At 44.6% G+C, this 13865-nt stretch overlaps 1 protein-coding gene across 6 annotated transcripts in view; it reads right to left on the bottom strand.

Moving 5' to 3' along the window:
* Nucleotides 1-13865, bottom strand: part of cnot6l (CCR4-NOT transcription complex, subunit 6-like) — a 122692-nt gene that overhangs the window by 70897 nt on the left and 37930 nt on the right. For 5 of the 6 annotated variants that reach the window (XR_011589900.1, XR_011589901.1, XM_070871096.1 and 2 more), the window contains one exon: nt 806-928. Coding sequence is in view for 3 of the 6 variants with exons in the window: in XM_070871095.1 (XP_070727196.1) it covers nt 806-928 (123 nt within the window). In the remaining 3 variants the exon portion in view is untranslated. Of the gene's footprint in view, nt 1-805; nt 929-13865 lie in introns of those variants that run through there. The other variant, XM_070871098.1, reaches the window with a different exon arrangement.

The following is a 13865-nucleotide window of genomic DNA, read 5'->3' as shown; positions in this document are numbered from 1 at the left end:
ACTCCGACAAACTTTTGGTACCTTTCCTAAGTGGCCAGTCTTCATAGAAACAGACAGCTCTTTGAAATTAGTCCCACTCCCTGCTCTTTCCCCATAGCCCTGAACATGTTTCCCCTTCAAGTATTGATTCAATTTCCTTTTGAAAGTTATTATTGAATCTGCTTTTATGATGGATCAGCCTGAAAAGCATTTTCAAGTTTAACGCCTGCTCATCTTATTGCAATAGCTACTTTTAAATTATCCTTATACTGCCATCTTTCATAGTGCAGGTCTCGTATAGCTGGCAGCAACATTAAAAAACTGCAACATTTTTATCTTCAAGACCAGCAGCACAGAAGATCCGATTTTTACTTCCCCAAACTTCTGGCAGTCTTCCTGGGGCCAGTAAATGCTGCTCTGAAGCAGAAGCATGCTGGCTGGTAGTGGCCCCGCAGTTCAGTGGGTTTACTGGAAGACCAACAAACTGCACTGTGTACTGGTAAACACAGGATAGTGGCTCAAAAAACAGCCTGTTGTATAAATGCATCTAGTACTTCAAAACCAATTAACTGTAGCAATCTGCAAACAAGCTTGCAGAGAGAATTGACTGAGACACAACAAAGCAATAGAAAGCCAAGTCATTCTGAAATTAGGGCAGGAAAATTAGGTCCAAAATGTAACTTCAAAAATTGAACTTTCACATCAAATTTCACCACACAAATGGAATTTAACCCTTCAAACAGCTGCTGACACGTGGTCCGTGAGTCAAAAACTCTCAGATTGCATGGTGAAAACAAAGCAGCATTTGAGAGCCACATCTACTCACCCGAGATTTCTAATTCTGCCCACTGTGATTTCTTCCCATTGGTTGCCTCTTCTAATGACATGATTGCATATATTCTCCGTATATCTTTTGGATCATATTTTTCCTTTGGCATTCCTATTAAGTCTAGAAAAAGAAAATCTCTCGTCAGTTTCCACTATAACACAACAGATTGCACTTTGCGCTTTTCCAATTTAAAAATGAAAATTCTTGTTCACATGTAGATCAGATGGTTGGCAACAAGTGACAATGCAACAAACCAGTTGAGCAGCTTGCCTCAATACAGTACCCTGTATAAACATTTTATTATCCCACAGGACAGGGAGAAGATAGCAGACACTTGAACATGGTAGAGGCTGTACAATGCAAGCATAAGAGATTAAAAAAAAGATAGAATATTAAAGCATATAGGTGTTAAAGGATTTTGGCAGGAAATGACCAGAAAATATACTACACACTAAAATATTATGCACTTTGCCACAAATATGTTACAATGCGCTGAAGCAGAGATAATAGTTACATTTGCTGAAGGCCCTCTGTGCCAAAAACTTGGTCAGTGTGCAATTCAGTCTGCAATTGATTTCTTGAACACCTCCTCACAAGTTTCACTTTCAAAAACTCCAGTTAATCCAAAAATCTGTAGCCCAAGTCCTCTTCCACACCAAGTCTCACACTCCCAACATCTCTATCCTAGTCAAGCTCCACTGGCCAGCTATCCCCCAGTAGTCCTCGTCCTCATTTCCAAATCTCTCCATGGTTTTCTCCAGTGTAATAGAAACACAGACATAGAAAATAGGTGCAGGAGCAGGCCATTCGGCCCTTTGAGCCTGCACCGCCATTCAATGAGTTCATGGCTGAACATGCAACTTCAGTACCCCATTCCTGCTTTCTCGCCATACCCCTTGATCCCCCTAGTAGTAAGGACTTCATCTAACTCCTTTTTGAATATATTTAGTGAATTGGCCTCAACAACTTTCTGTGGTAGAGAATTCCACAGGTTCACCACTCTCTGGGTGAAGAAATTTCTCCTCATCTCGGTCCTAAAATGGCTTACCCCTTATCCTTAGACTGTGACCCCTGGTTCTGGACTTCCCCAACATTGGGAACATTCTTCCTGCATCTAACCTGTCTAAACCCGTCAGAATTTTAAACAATTCTATGAGATCCCCTCTCATTCTTCTGAACTCCAGTGAATACAAGCCCAGTTGATCCAGTCTTTCATGATATGTCAGTCCCGCCATCCCGGGAATCAGTCCGGTAAACCTTCGCTGCACTCCCTCAATAGCAAGAATGTCCTTCCTCAAGTTGAGACCAAAACTGTACACAATACTCCAGGTGTGGCCTCACCAAGGCCCTGTACAACTGTAGTAACACCTCCCTGCCCCTATACTCAAATCCCCTCGCTATGAAGGCCAACATGCCATTTGCTTTCTTAACCGCTTGCTGTACCTGCATGCCAACCTTCAATGACTGATGTACCATGACACCCAGGTCTCGTTGCACCTCCCCTTTTCCTAATCTGTCACCATTCAGATAATAGTCTGTCTCTCTGTTTTTAACCACCAAAGTGGATAACCTCACATTTATCCACATTATACTTCATCTGCCATGCATTTGCCCACTCACCTAACCTATCCAATCACTCTTCAGCCTCAGAGCATCCTCCTTGCAGCTCACACTGCCACCCAACTTAGTGTCATCCGCAAATTTGGAGATACTACATTTAATCCCCTCGTCTAAATCATTAACGTACAATGTAAACAGCTGGGGCCCCAGCACAGAACCTTGCGGTACCCCACTAGTCACTGCCTGCCATTCTGAAAAGTACCCATTTACTCCTACTCTTTGCTTCCTGTCTGCCAACAAGTTCTCAATCCATGTCAGCACACTGCTCCCAATCCCATCTGTTTTAACTTTGCACATTAATCTCTTGTGTGGGACCTTGTCGAAAGCCTTCTGAAAGTCCAAATACACCACATCAACTGGTTCTCCCTTGTCCACTCTATTGGAAACATCCTCAAAAAATTCCAGAAGATTTGTCAAGCATGATTTCCCTTTCACAAATCCATGCTGACTTGGACCTATCATGTCACCTCTTTCCAAGTGCACTGCTATGACATCCTTAATAATTGATTCCATCATTTTACCCAGTACCGATGTCAGGCTGACAATCTCATGGACAAATGAAAATCGGCAGAAAAACACCAGCTCATCGATCAAGCTTGTCCCGTCAGGCATGGTGTAACTTTCACATCACCTCCATTCTCTTCCAGAGTTGGTAGCACCCTCGTTGGAGTCAGAAGACCAATCCAGAGACAGGAGCAAAAAAAAATATCTAGGCTGACACTCCAGTGCAGTACTGAGGGAGTGCTGCAGTCAAAGGTGCTGTCATTTGGATTAAATGTTAAACTGAGGCTTCGTCTGCGCTCAGGTGGACGTAAAAGATCCCTTGGCATAATTTCGAAGAAGTGCAGGGGAGCTATCCCCGGGGTCCTGGCCAGCATTTATCCCTCAATCAACATCACTAAACAGATTATCTTATTGTAATCACATTGCTGTTTGTGGGAGCTTGCTGTGTGCAAATTGACTGCCACACTTCCTACATTACAACATCCTCCCACCCCTGCTCTCTGCTTCTCTCACCAAGCTGAATTCTCTTCTCAAATTTGTTTTCCAAATTCCTGGACTTCTCTGGACATCAAAACTACATCTGCTGGATCTCTGATTCTGCTGCTAAAAGCATTTGGCCATCTTCCCCCCACTGCTGTTTCTCTGCTGAACTGGGTGACTCGTTCTACTGGTTTTTCAGCTTTGTTGATTGCTGGCGAGTGGTTTTACATTTCTCCGCCACTTCTGATCTCCGGTGACCTCCAACTTTACGTCAATTTCGCCATCATCTTTCTGCATCGCAACTGATTCCCATTCCCACAGCAATAACCTCCATCCAACCTCCAATTCTTTACCCTTCAATAGCTTCTAGATTTCACACGCCCGCTACACCTGTCTCTGAACTTCTCCAAGTTCAGAGACAGGTGTTAATGCTCCATGTTGACTCCATCCTACTTTTTTCATTCTCAGGACCTCTGACATTGACTCTGGATTCCCTACTATTGTCTCTAACCTATTCCCTGTTTCTACCAAGAAATATATATCCCAATAATTGCTACATAACCAGGCCTATGTCAACTTGAGTTTTCCTTGTGCATACTTTGGCTGCCGCTCCAGACTCGAGCCGATAACTTCTATTTCCACTTTTTTCTCCGCCTTATTCTTTTACATAAGAACATAAGAAATAGGAGTAGTTGGCCATTTGACCCCTCTAGCCTGCTCCGCCATTCAATAAGATCATGGTTGATCTGATCATGGACTCAGCTCCACTTCCCTGCCCACTCCCCATAACCCTTTATTCCCTTATCACTCAAAAATCTGTATCTCCGCCTTAAATATATTCAATGACCCAGCCTTCACAGCTCTCTGGGGCAGAGAATTCCATAGATTTACAACCCCGAGAAGAAATTTCTCCTCATTTCAGTTTTAAATGGGCGGCCCCTTATTCTGAGACTATGCCCGCTAGTTTTAGTTTCTCTATGAGTGGAAATATCCTCTCTGCATTCACCTTGTCGAGCCCCCTCATTAGCTTATAAGTTTCAATAAGATCACCTCTCATTCTTCGCACAAACGGCAATTTCGCTAGTCGTGTGACTAGTAGCTGCCTGTGATGGTTCCAGAGTTAAATATCAAATTACACACTGGACAATGACAGTACCGTTAATATTCGTTTAATACAGAAGTAGTACAAGACTCACTACTTACACTCTATTTAACTCTGCAGAAAAGGCGTTCCAAAAGGTGTTCCTTTCCGCTCAAAATACTCTGTTACCCAATACGTCCCCGGGTGATCAATCCAGTCCTGACACTGTTCCTTCAAGGATCTCTCCCTTGTTCCCTGCTTCTGTCGAGTGTTGGTCCTAGGTTCTCGCTCCGGACTGTCCGAACTTGTCTATCTTTATACCCTTTTTTCTCTCAGTTAAGTGAGTTGCTATTAATTGCCTGCTTGTTTTTACAAGTAGTACAGAGATATTCTGCTGTTATCGCAATCTGTCTCTTGCTTCCAAGAGTTATTACCAAGTCGGTGTCTTCCTCAGTGTGTGAACCTTATCTTGATCAATTAAGTCTTTTCTTACCACAGCTGGTCCTGTTACGGTAACTCCCTCCTGTCCGTTGGCCTTCAGTCTGTTATTCTTACACCTGACCTTTTGTTCGGTCATTAGCAATTGCCGGAACTTTATTAATTGGCATTCAGTATTTGCACATTATCTCTTACCCAGGGCAACTCCTTTGAATTTGGTTTTATTATCCTGTAGCTTTCCCTGCAGTTTTACAACTTTACCTCATTCCTTACCTCATTCATCCTGAGGTTAATGCATGCTTGTGTTTTGGGCAAGAGAGTTTATTAGTTTTTTAGACCCCAGGTCTGAACTAACTTCTTAATCCTTTCGGATATTTCCACACTCAACCTACTCAACCAATCCTCATAAGTCAACCTGCTCATCTCCGGAAATCAATCTAGTGAACCTTCTCTGACCAGCCTCCAATGCAAGTTTTCTCCCTATCCCTACCTGATCGTGCTCTCCTGTCGTCATGCCTCCTTTTATTTCTCCTCTCTCGGGTACATTGCCCTCAAATAAATCCCTACCCCAACCCTTCGACCTTCTTATTTCCTGCCGCCATCCCAGGCTTGACTCCCTCTTAGATAAGCCTACAGCTTCCCTCTGTGCCTTTCTTGGCATTCTCCGAAGGGCCCACTGTGGTACTCATCACAGCCTCCTCACAAGCAGCAACCCCAATAGTCCCAACCTACTCTCGCCGACCTTCGCACCCCACTAATCTTACCAATCTCCTCCCCGTCCAACTCACCCCTCCCAGTGTTAACGCTGTGGACACTGGCCATCACCAACCTCCTCTCTGCATCTCATTCCAGAATGTCTGTTCACTTGTGAACAAGACCCTTTCCATCCATGAGCTCATCATGGATGATTGCATCGACATTATGGCATGGACAGAAACCTGGCTGAGGGGTGCTGACACCTTACCGCTAAATGAAACCTACCCACCTGGCAACACCCACCATTTGCCCCATCCAGACCGGCATGTTGGTGGTGTGCTCTCATTACCAAAGCACACCTTGGTCTGTTCCACTACTCCTCTGGCACTTTCTCCTCCTTTGAGCATCTCACCTAGTTCCACCTCGCTCACCTCATTTAAAATTCTCATTCGCTTCCACCCACCCAAGTACCAGAAACATTTTTATTCCATATCTTCACTGCTTTCCTTCTGCACCGAGCGACTTCCCATCCTTGATGATTTCAACCTCCATTTTAATTAGTCATGCTCTCTCTCCTGAGTTCACTACCCTCCTATCCTCCCTTAAAGCATTATTGGGTCCTGCTCTCGTCTGCCAAAACTGCTCACTATTCCAAGATCATTCTGGAATGCAAAAATACCCCAAGCGTCTATTCTCTACTGCTAACTGCCTTCTTAAACAATACTCTCCTGTTTCTTCGCGCAACAAGTGCAAGGAGCTCATGGATATTTTTGACTCTACGACCGAGACCAGCCGATGAGTTGCCTGATACTTCCCTTCCTTCCCCGAGCCCGCTGGGTCAAACTTCCTCGAAGGTTCCCCCCCTGCCCTAGCCCTGAAATTGCAACTTTCTCCAGTTTCTCTCAGATCTCTCCTCATGACCTCTTCTCGCTCATCTTATCCACGAGATCCACTTCCAGCTCCCTTGAATCTATTCAGAGTATACTGGTGACCAGCCAACTTCCTTTTCTGGCTCCCATGTTAGCTGGCATTGTTAAAGATTCTCTCCCTCTCTCTCCCTTCAGGTACTGTCCCCCTCTCATTCAAATCTGCCGCTGACCCCTTCGTCCTTGGAAACGACTGCCCCCATCTCCAACCTCCCTTTCCTCTCCAAAGGCCTTAAGTGTGTTGTCGCCTCCCAAATCAGTGCCATCTATCCTGGAACACCATATTTGTATCCCTCCAATCAAGTTCCCACCCCTGCCACAGTAAAATCACAAATGACATTCTTTGTGACTGTGACAAAGGTAAACTTTCGCTCCGCGCCCTTCTCGACCCGTCTGCAGCCTTTGACATGGTTGACAACTCCATCCTCCTCCAACGCCTCTCCACCATCGTCCAGCTGGGTGGGACAGCCCTCGCCTGGTTCCATTCTTATGTATCCAATTGTAGCCAGAGAATCACCTGCAATGGCTTTTCTTTCCGCTCCTGCATGGTTAACCCTGGTGCCCAAGGATCTATCCTTGGCCCCTCCTATTTCTCATCTACGTGCTGCCCCTCGGTGACATCATCCAAAAACATAGCTTCCATATGTACGCTGACGACACCCAGGTCTACCTCACCACCGCTTCTCTCGACCCCTCCACGATCTCTAAATTGTCAGATTGCTTGTCCGACATCCAGGTCCGAATGAGCAGAAATTTACTTTGTCATTGTTTTCGGTGCCCCCCACAAACTCAGTTCCCTAGCCACCGATGTCATCCCTCTCCCTAGCACATGTCTGAGGCTGAATCACACTGTTCGCAACCTTGCTGTCAACCTTGAAATCAGCTTCCAACCATATATCCGCGCCATCACCAAGACTGCCGATTTCCACCTCCCTAACATTGCCCATCTCTGCCCCTGCCTCAGCTCACCTGCTGCAGAAACCCTCATCTATGCCTCAGTTATCTCTAGACTTGACGATTCTAACACACTCCTAGCTGGCCTCGCACATTCTACCCAAGTAAACTGGAGGTCATCCAAAACTCGGCTGCCCGTGTCCTAACTCGCACCAAGTCATGTTCAACCATCACCCTTTGCTCGCTGACCTACATTGTCTCCTGGTTAAGCAACAGCTCAATTTCAAAATTCTCATCCTAGTTTCCAAGTCACTCCACGGCCCCTCCCCCCCCCCCCCCCCCCCAAGATATCTGTGATCCTCTAATTCTCCCCTCGAGCGTCCCTGATTTAATTGCTCAACCATTGGTGGCCATGTCGTCAGTTGCCTTGGCCCCAAGCTATGGAATGCCCTCCCGAAACCTCTCCATCTCTACTTCGCTCTCCTCCTTTAAGGCGCTCCTTAAAACATCTCTCTTTGACCAAGCTTATTTCTCCTGTGGCTCGGTGTCAATTATTTTTGTCTTCTAACACTCCTGTGAAGCACCTTAGAATGTTTTACTACTTTAAAGGTGCTACATAAATACAAGTTGTTGTTTTTGTGTTCTCCCCCTGTGCAGCCACGCAATCTCCTGAGAGAGGCTACAAATTGAAACTTAAACTTTTAGGCCAATTTAGAAAAAAAATTTGGGGGGGGGGGGGGGGGGAGGGGGGGTCAGAGAAGAATTTCCTAAAAGCGATCAAGCAAGCTCCAAGTGACCACAACCCTCAATGACCCACTTCCTTTCTATATGAAAATATTTTTGCCACTCAAGAACTCATCTAGCTTCCTTTTGAATGCTTAGTAAATCCGCACACACTGCGCAAGCTGCCCGCTTATTCTAGAGATTGTAGAAGCTATGCAAAAAAAAAAAAGTGCCTCCTAGCATCTAACCTAGTTCTACACTTTTGTCACTTGTAACCCTCTAGCCTCCCTAGCCGATCCACCTCAAATAGCCTATCCACTTGAACGGAGTCTAATTCTTGCATAATTTTAAAGACATCAAATCATATCTGCTCAAGTCTACACTTTTCCAAACTAAAAAGCCCCATTATCTAAAGCTGTTCTGGTAACCAAGGGCTGTAAAACTGGGTATCAATTCAGTGGCTCTTCACTGAACCTTTTCCAGGGCCTCAAAGTGATGAATAATGCTTATTATGAAAAAAACCTGAAACTAGACCAATATGCTAACCATATGCTAACCACAACATGACAGAACGAAAATTGGACAGCGCTGACAAGATGTGGCCTGACCAAAACTTTATACAAAGATACTGTTTTGCATTATATATTTAATTGTTGCAATACATCCGAACACCCTATTAACTTCCACAATAACCCAATGGCATTGGTCATGGGCCTTCAATAAATCATGCACAATAAACCCCCCCCACGTCCAACTTCAGATCAGCAGCCCCAAGCATGCAACCGTACATGGCGTATACATGCTTGGAGATTCCCTTACAAAAGTTCATTTGTCCACATTAAAAGACATTTGCCAAACACGGGCTTATTTGCCCCATCGCATCTAGATCTACCTGCTATTTATTTTTCATCGAATAAAGGTTGAACCTCCCTTATCTGGAACCCTCAGGACCTGGCTAAAAATCCGGATAAAGGAGTTTTTCGTACGAGGGGTGGTCACGTTAAATTGGATGGTATAGGTCCTGAGCAAGGGGATATCGGGGCTGGCTGGCTTGGGGCTGGGAGTGCGGCAGAGAGATCATTGGGAGGGGGGGGGGGTGGGAGGGGGGCGGGGGGAAGGAAATCGCGGGGTCAGGCCAGCAATTGTGTGAGTAGGCAGCGAGGAAGGACTTCAATTTGTTCATGTCAGAGTTCTGCACATGCGCCACCCAGTGGCCAGGAATGGTTCCGGACGAGGGATGGTTCCGGATAAGGGAGTTCCGGATAAGGGAGGTTCAACCTGTACTCTATCTTCGTGTCATCCACAAACTTGCAGGATAGTTCCCCTGCTCCTCAGTTAAATGAAGGATAAAGATGGTGAAGAGCAATGGCCCAAACACAGATACCTGCAGTATTCCACTAATGATCAGCCCCCAAGCAGGGCCCCTACCATTAGTAACTTCTGTCTAAATGAATGCAACCAATTTGTTATCCAAACAAAATCTGCTTTCTATAATACTCATTCTAGCCTTGCGTGTGGCTGGCCTTCTATCATGTACCGACTATGTAATTTCCACAAAAAGCTCAACCAAGTTAGCGAGACAGGACCTTCTTTTCCAGAAGACATGCGAAGGTACCCGAATAACCCTTCTATTTCAAGGTGGTTGTACAGTGCCACTCTGATGATCCATTAAAGCAACTTGCCTATAACTGAAGTCAAATTAACAGACCTATAGTTTCCCAGTTCAGACTTACAGCTCTTATTATTTGTGTTACATGGGCTTCGCTCAAGACCATGGGAACAATCCCAGTCTCCGGCATGCTATTAAACAAGTACATCACACTCTCCACTCCACTGTTACAGCTTATCTTTCAGTCACTACTATTCAAATATATATCCAATTTCCTTTTGAAAGTTAGTACCTGCCCGTCAGTGGAAAGTTCCTCCTTATTTATACTAATAATTTTGAACATCTCTATTAAATCTGCCCTTAACCTTCGTTGCTCTGAGAACAATCTCAGCTTTTCTCGTCTCTCCACAAAACTGAAGTCCTCATCTTAGATATTCTGGTAAATTTCCTCTGCACCCTCTCCAAGGTTGGTGTTCTTTGGGAAGTCTCTCCTTAAACCATGTTGCCTCTTATTCAAAAGATTATTAAAAACCTATTTCTTCAACTGTGTATTTGGTTCCTTCTCCCCTTAATCATCCTCATCACCATTTTGTACAGACATTGTTATGCGTTGTGGGTGGCATTCTATAAATGGAAATATTTCTATGATCAACATATGCAGAAATGTGGAGTCCTAAAAACCATAATGTTCCAAAAACCGGACATTGCACAGATCGCAGGAGTCGTCGTCATCTAAAATGTGCAAATATGTTACAAAAATCAGACTTTAAAAAAAATAAATGGCGCAAATACAGACCTGCGATCGGTCTGAGCCTTTCGGAATGCCCCATGACCCCGACCCACTTGCGACCCGAGCCCATCCGACCGAACCCACGCGAGACCAGAGCCAACAAGTAGACTCAAGATGTCTGGTCGTGAACTCTGGCATTTATAGGTTTCCAGATTTTGATCAAACTACATGAAGTTGGAAAATTTGCATTTTGCTAAATGAATTAGTGGTATTAAACAAACATAGGTACATTATAGGCTGACCCGACCTAACCTACGTGTGACCCGAGCCAACCCCACCTGACCCACGTACTCCCATCGATCAGGCTCCACCCAACCTGACTCAATCGCTGTGGTGTTTTTCCCGATTTAAAGGTCTGTACAGGTAACAGGATATTGTTATTTTGTGTTGTTTGCCATTACAACCATGTCAAAAAGGCCAACAGATACCCCAATGGGTAAAACAGGTAGTGCAAAAAGGAAGCATAATTTGTCTATTGCCAAGAAAGTGGAGTTACTCCAAAGATTAAATAGTAGTTCAGTGAGAAGATTGTCAGAGGAGTATGGTGTTGGAATCTCTACCATTTATGATATAAAAAAAACCAGAAAGAACAGATCATGAAATTTTATGCAGAAAATGATGTTCAGAAAGAAATGAGTAAGAGATAAACTATGCATAAGCCTAAAAGTGATGAGTTGGATCGAGTAATGATGGAGTGGTGGCGACAGAGGAGAAGTGAAAAGTTTCCTTTGTCTGGCCCAATGGTGGTGCAACAAGCCAAGACATTCCACGCAGAATTGGAGATTGAAACTCCATGCGAGTGCTCTTCAGGTTGGATAATCAAATTTAAAAAGAGTTATGGCATAGGCAATTACACAAGAATATAAGAAATAGGAGGAGTAGGCCACCTGGCCCCTTGAGCCTGCTCCGCCATTTAATAAGATTATGGCTGATCTGATCATGCACTCAGCTCCACTTCCCTACTCGCTCCCCTTAATCACTCAAAAATCTGTCTATCTCCACCTTTAATATATTCAATGACCAGCCACCACAGCTCTCTGGGGAAAAGAATTCCATAGATTTACAACCCGGAGAAGAAATTCCTCCTCATTTCAGTTTTAAATGGGCAGCCCCTTATTCTGAGACTATGGGCTCAATTTTCTCCAGTGATTTGCGCCTTTTTTTGGGAGCAGGCTGCTTTTTCTGACCTAACTTAAAAATCCACAGTTTCCTCAATCAATTTGTACCAGCGTAACTCATTTACGATTTCTTTTTTAGGTAAGTTTTTTTTTCATCCAAAAGGTAACCAGCCACCTACCCCAATTCTGGCCATTTAGGGAATTTTGGCCAGCTGATAGTTACTCCATTTCTGCTTAGGCCAGTGTATGTAACCTCTCCAGAAAACCCTCGCGGAGAGTTAAAGAAATCGGCGCAGGTAAGTAAATCAGAGGCCATTCGGCCTGGGCTAGGGGCAGGGAGCAGAGCGGACCGGCAAGCTTGGAATTAAGTAAGAGAACTAACAGTTAAACTCCTTCGGTCGAATTAAATATACTTTGCCCAGTTATCGGAGGTTTCCCTGCTCTCCCGGAGACAGTAAGATCTCCGATCTAGGCACCTTCTCCAGTAGCATACAAATTTAGCCCAATAAAACAAGAAATAAATCCGATCTGATTGTCCTAAAAGTTAGAATAATTAAGGGGTCCTCCCACACGACCAAACCTTTGATCCACAACATGGTGGAGCTATACAAAAATTAAAATTATGAAAAATAATCAGCGATTTCGGCCATATACAGACAGGCTCCAACAAGCAGCAGCAGACAGCAGTCGATTCAACGGTAGTAAATAAGCAGCGGACCCGATCTCCATCAATTTTAAAAGCTGCATTAAATTAACTCCTCCCCCAGACAATTTAAATATACTTTACAAAAGTATAAATTAGTAAACATAAAATCGGGACACAGACTTACAGACAGCCTCTGCAGCGTGCCGAGATGAATCAGCATTCGGTCTAACAATAGATACAACTCCACAGTTCCAGCAGACTGATTCCATAGACTTTTAAAGCAAAGCTAAACTTGGAGCTGTACTGCGCATGCGCGTCCATTGCAGCGATGTCAAAAACGCAATTTTTTTTTCCCGCGCATGCGCAGAAAGCCCGGCTGCGTTTTTCGGCGCAGGCAGCAGGCTCCACCTCCGAGGCGACTGGAGACACTGCGCGGTTCCGGATTGCAGTTTAAAGATCAGGGAAAGTTAATACAATTATTTGTGGCGCATTTCTGGACCTAAAAATGCCTGCATAACTCTGGCAATGCGCCAGAAAATAAGCCCTAAGTCAGTTAGTTACGATTTTTTTAGGTCAGTTTTTTTTTCAGCAAAAGGGGGCGTAACCAGCCACCTACGTCAATTAGGGAAGTTTGGCCAGCTATGGACACACAAAGAATTGAAAAACCACATAGCAGCAACTTACCTCCAACCCCGCCCGAAGGCTGTCCAGTCCCATTCTCGGTCCAGAGAGAGAGGGGGAGAGAGTTTGGAGATAAGTTGCTGCTATGTGTTTTTCATTTCTTTTAACGTGTTGGGAGCTGGCTGTATGCTTCAGCTCGCATTGTGTCCCTGGTTACCATGGCAGCCCGATTTTTTTGAAGCAGGTCAAGGCTCCACCTCATAACTAAAGGTCGGGTTAGGCCATGACAAAATGAAGAAATCCAATGGGGAAACAAAGAATCTTTTATTTTGGCGATCTTAAGCACCCCCCCCCAAAAAGAAAACCGTGCGTAACTCTTCAAGTACGCCAAAAAAATGCTTTGGGAAAAATTGAGCCCTATGTCCCCTAGTTTTAGTTTCCCCTTAGAGTGGAAATATCCCCTCTGCATCCACCTTCCAGCCCCCTCATTATCTTATATGTTTCGATAAGATCGGCCCTCATTCTTCTGAACTCCAATGTGTATAGGCCCAACCTATCTTCATAAGTCAACCCCCTCATCTCCGGAATCAACCTAGTGAACCTTCTCTGAACAGCCTCCAATGCAAGTATATCCTTCCTTAAATGGCAGAGTGGCATGCTGCTGGAAGCAGATAGGAAAATGAACAGCATCCGTTGTGAAATGGAAGAAGCACATCTACCTGCTTACTTCATGCAGACATTGAAGCAGTTTTGCATTTGCTGACTTGATATGCCTTCCACAGCTGAGAGAAAGACATGCATTTATCAAGTACCGTATGTCCGTCATTGCTTCACATATGGTGGATCACACTGACATGCCAAAACTGTTACGTCGGCGAGCACTAATATAAGCCCAAACAGCAACTTTTTAA

The sequence above is a fragment of the Pristiophorus japonicus genome, chromosome 2, assembly GCF_044704955.1.
Source record: "Pristiophorus japonicus isolate sPriJap1 chromosome 2, sPriJap1.hap1, whole genome shotgun sequence".
In the NCBI taxonomy this organism is placed as follows: domain Eukaryota; kingdom Metazoa; phylum Chordata; class Chondrichthyes; family Pristiophoridae; genus Pristiophorus; species Pristiophorus japonicus.
This window is presented reverse-complemented; position numbering and strand designations above follow the sequence as displayed.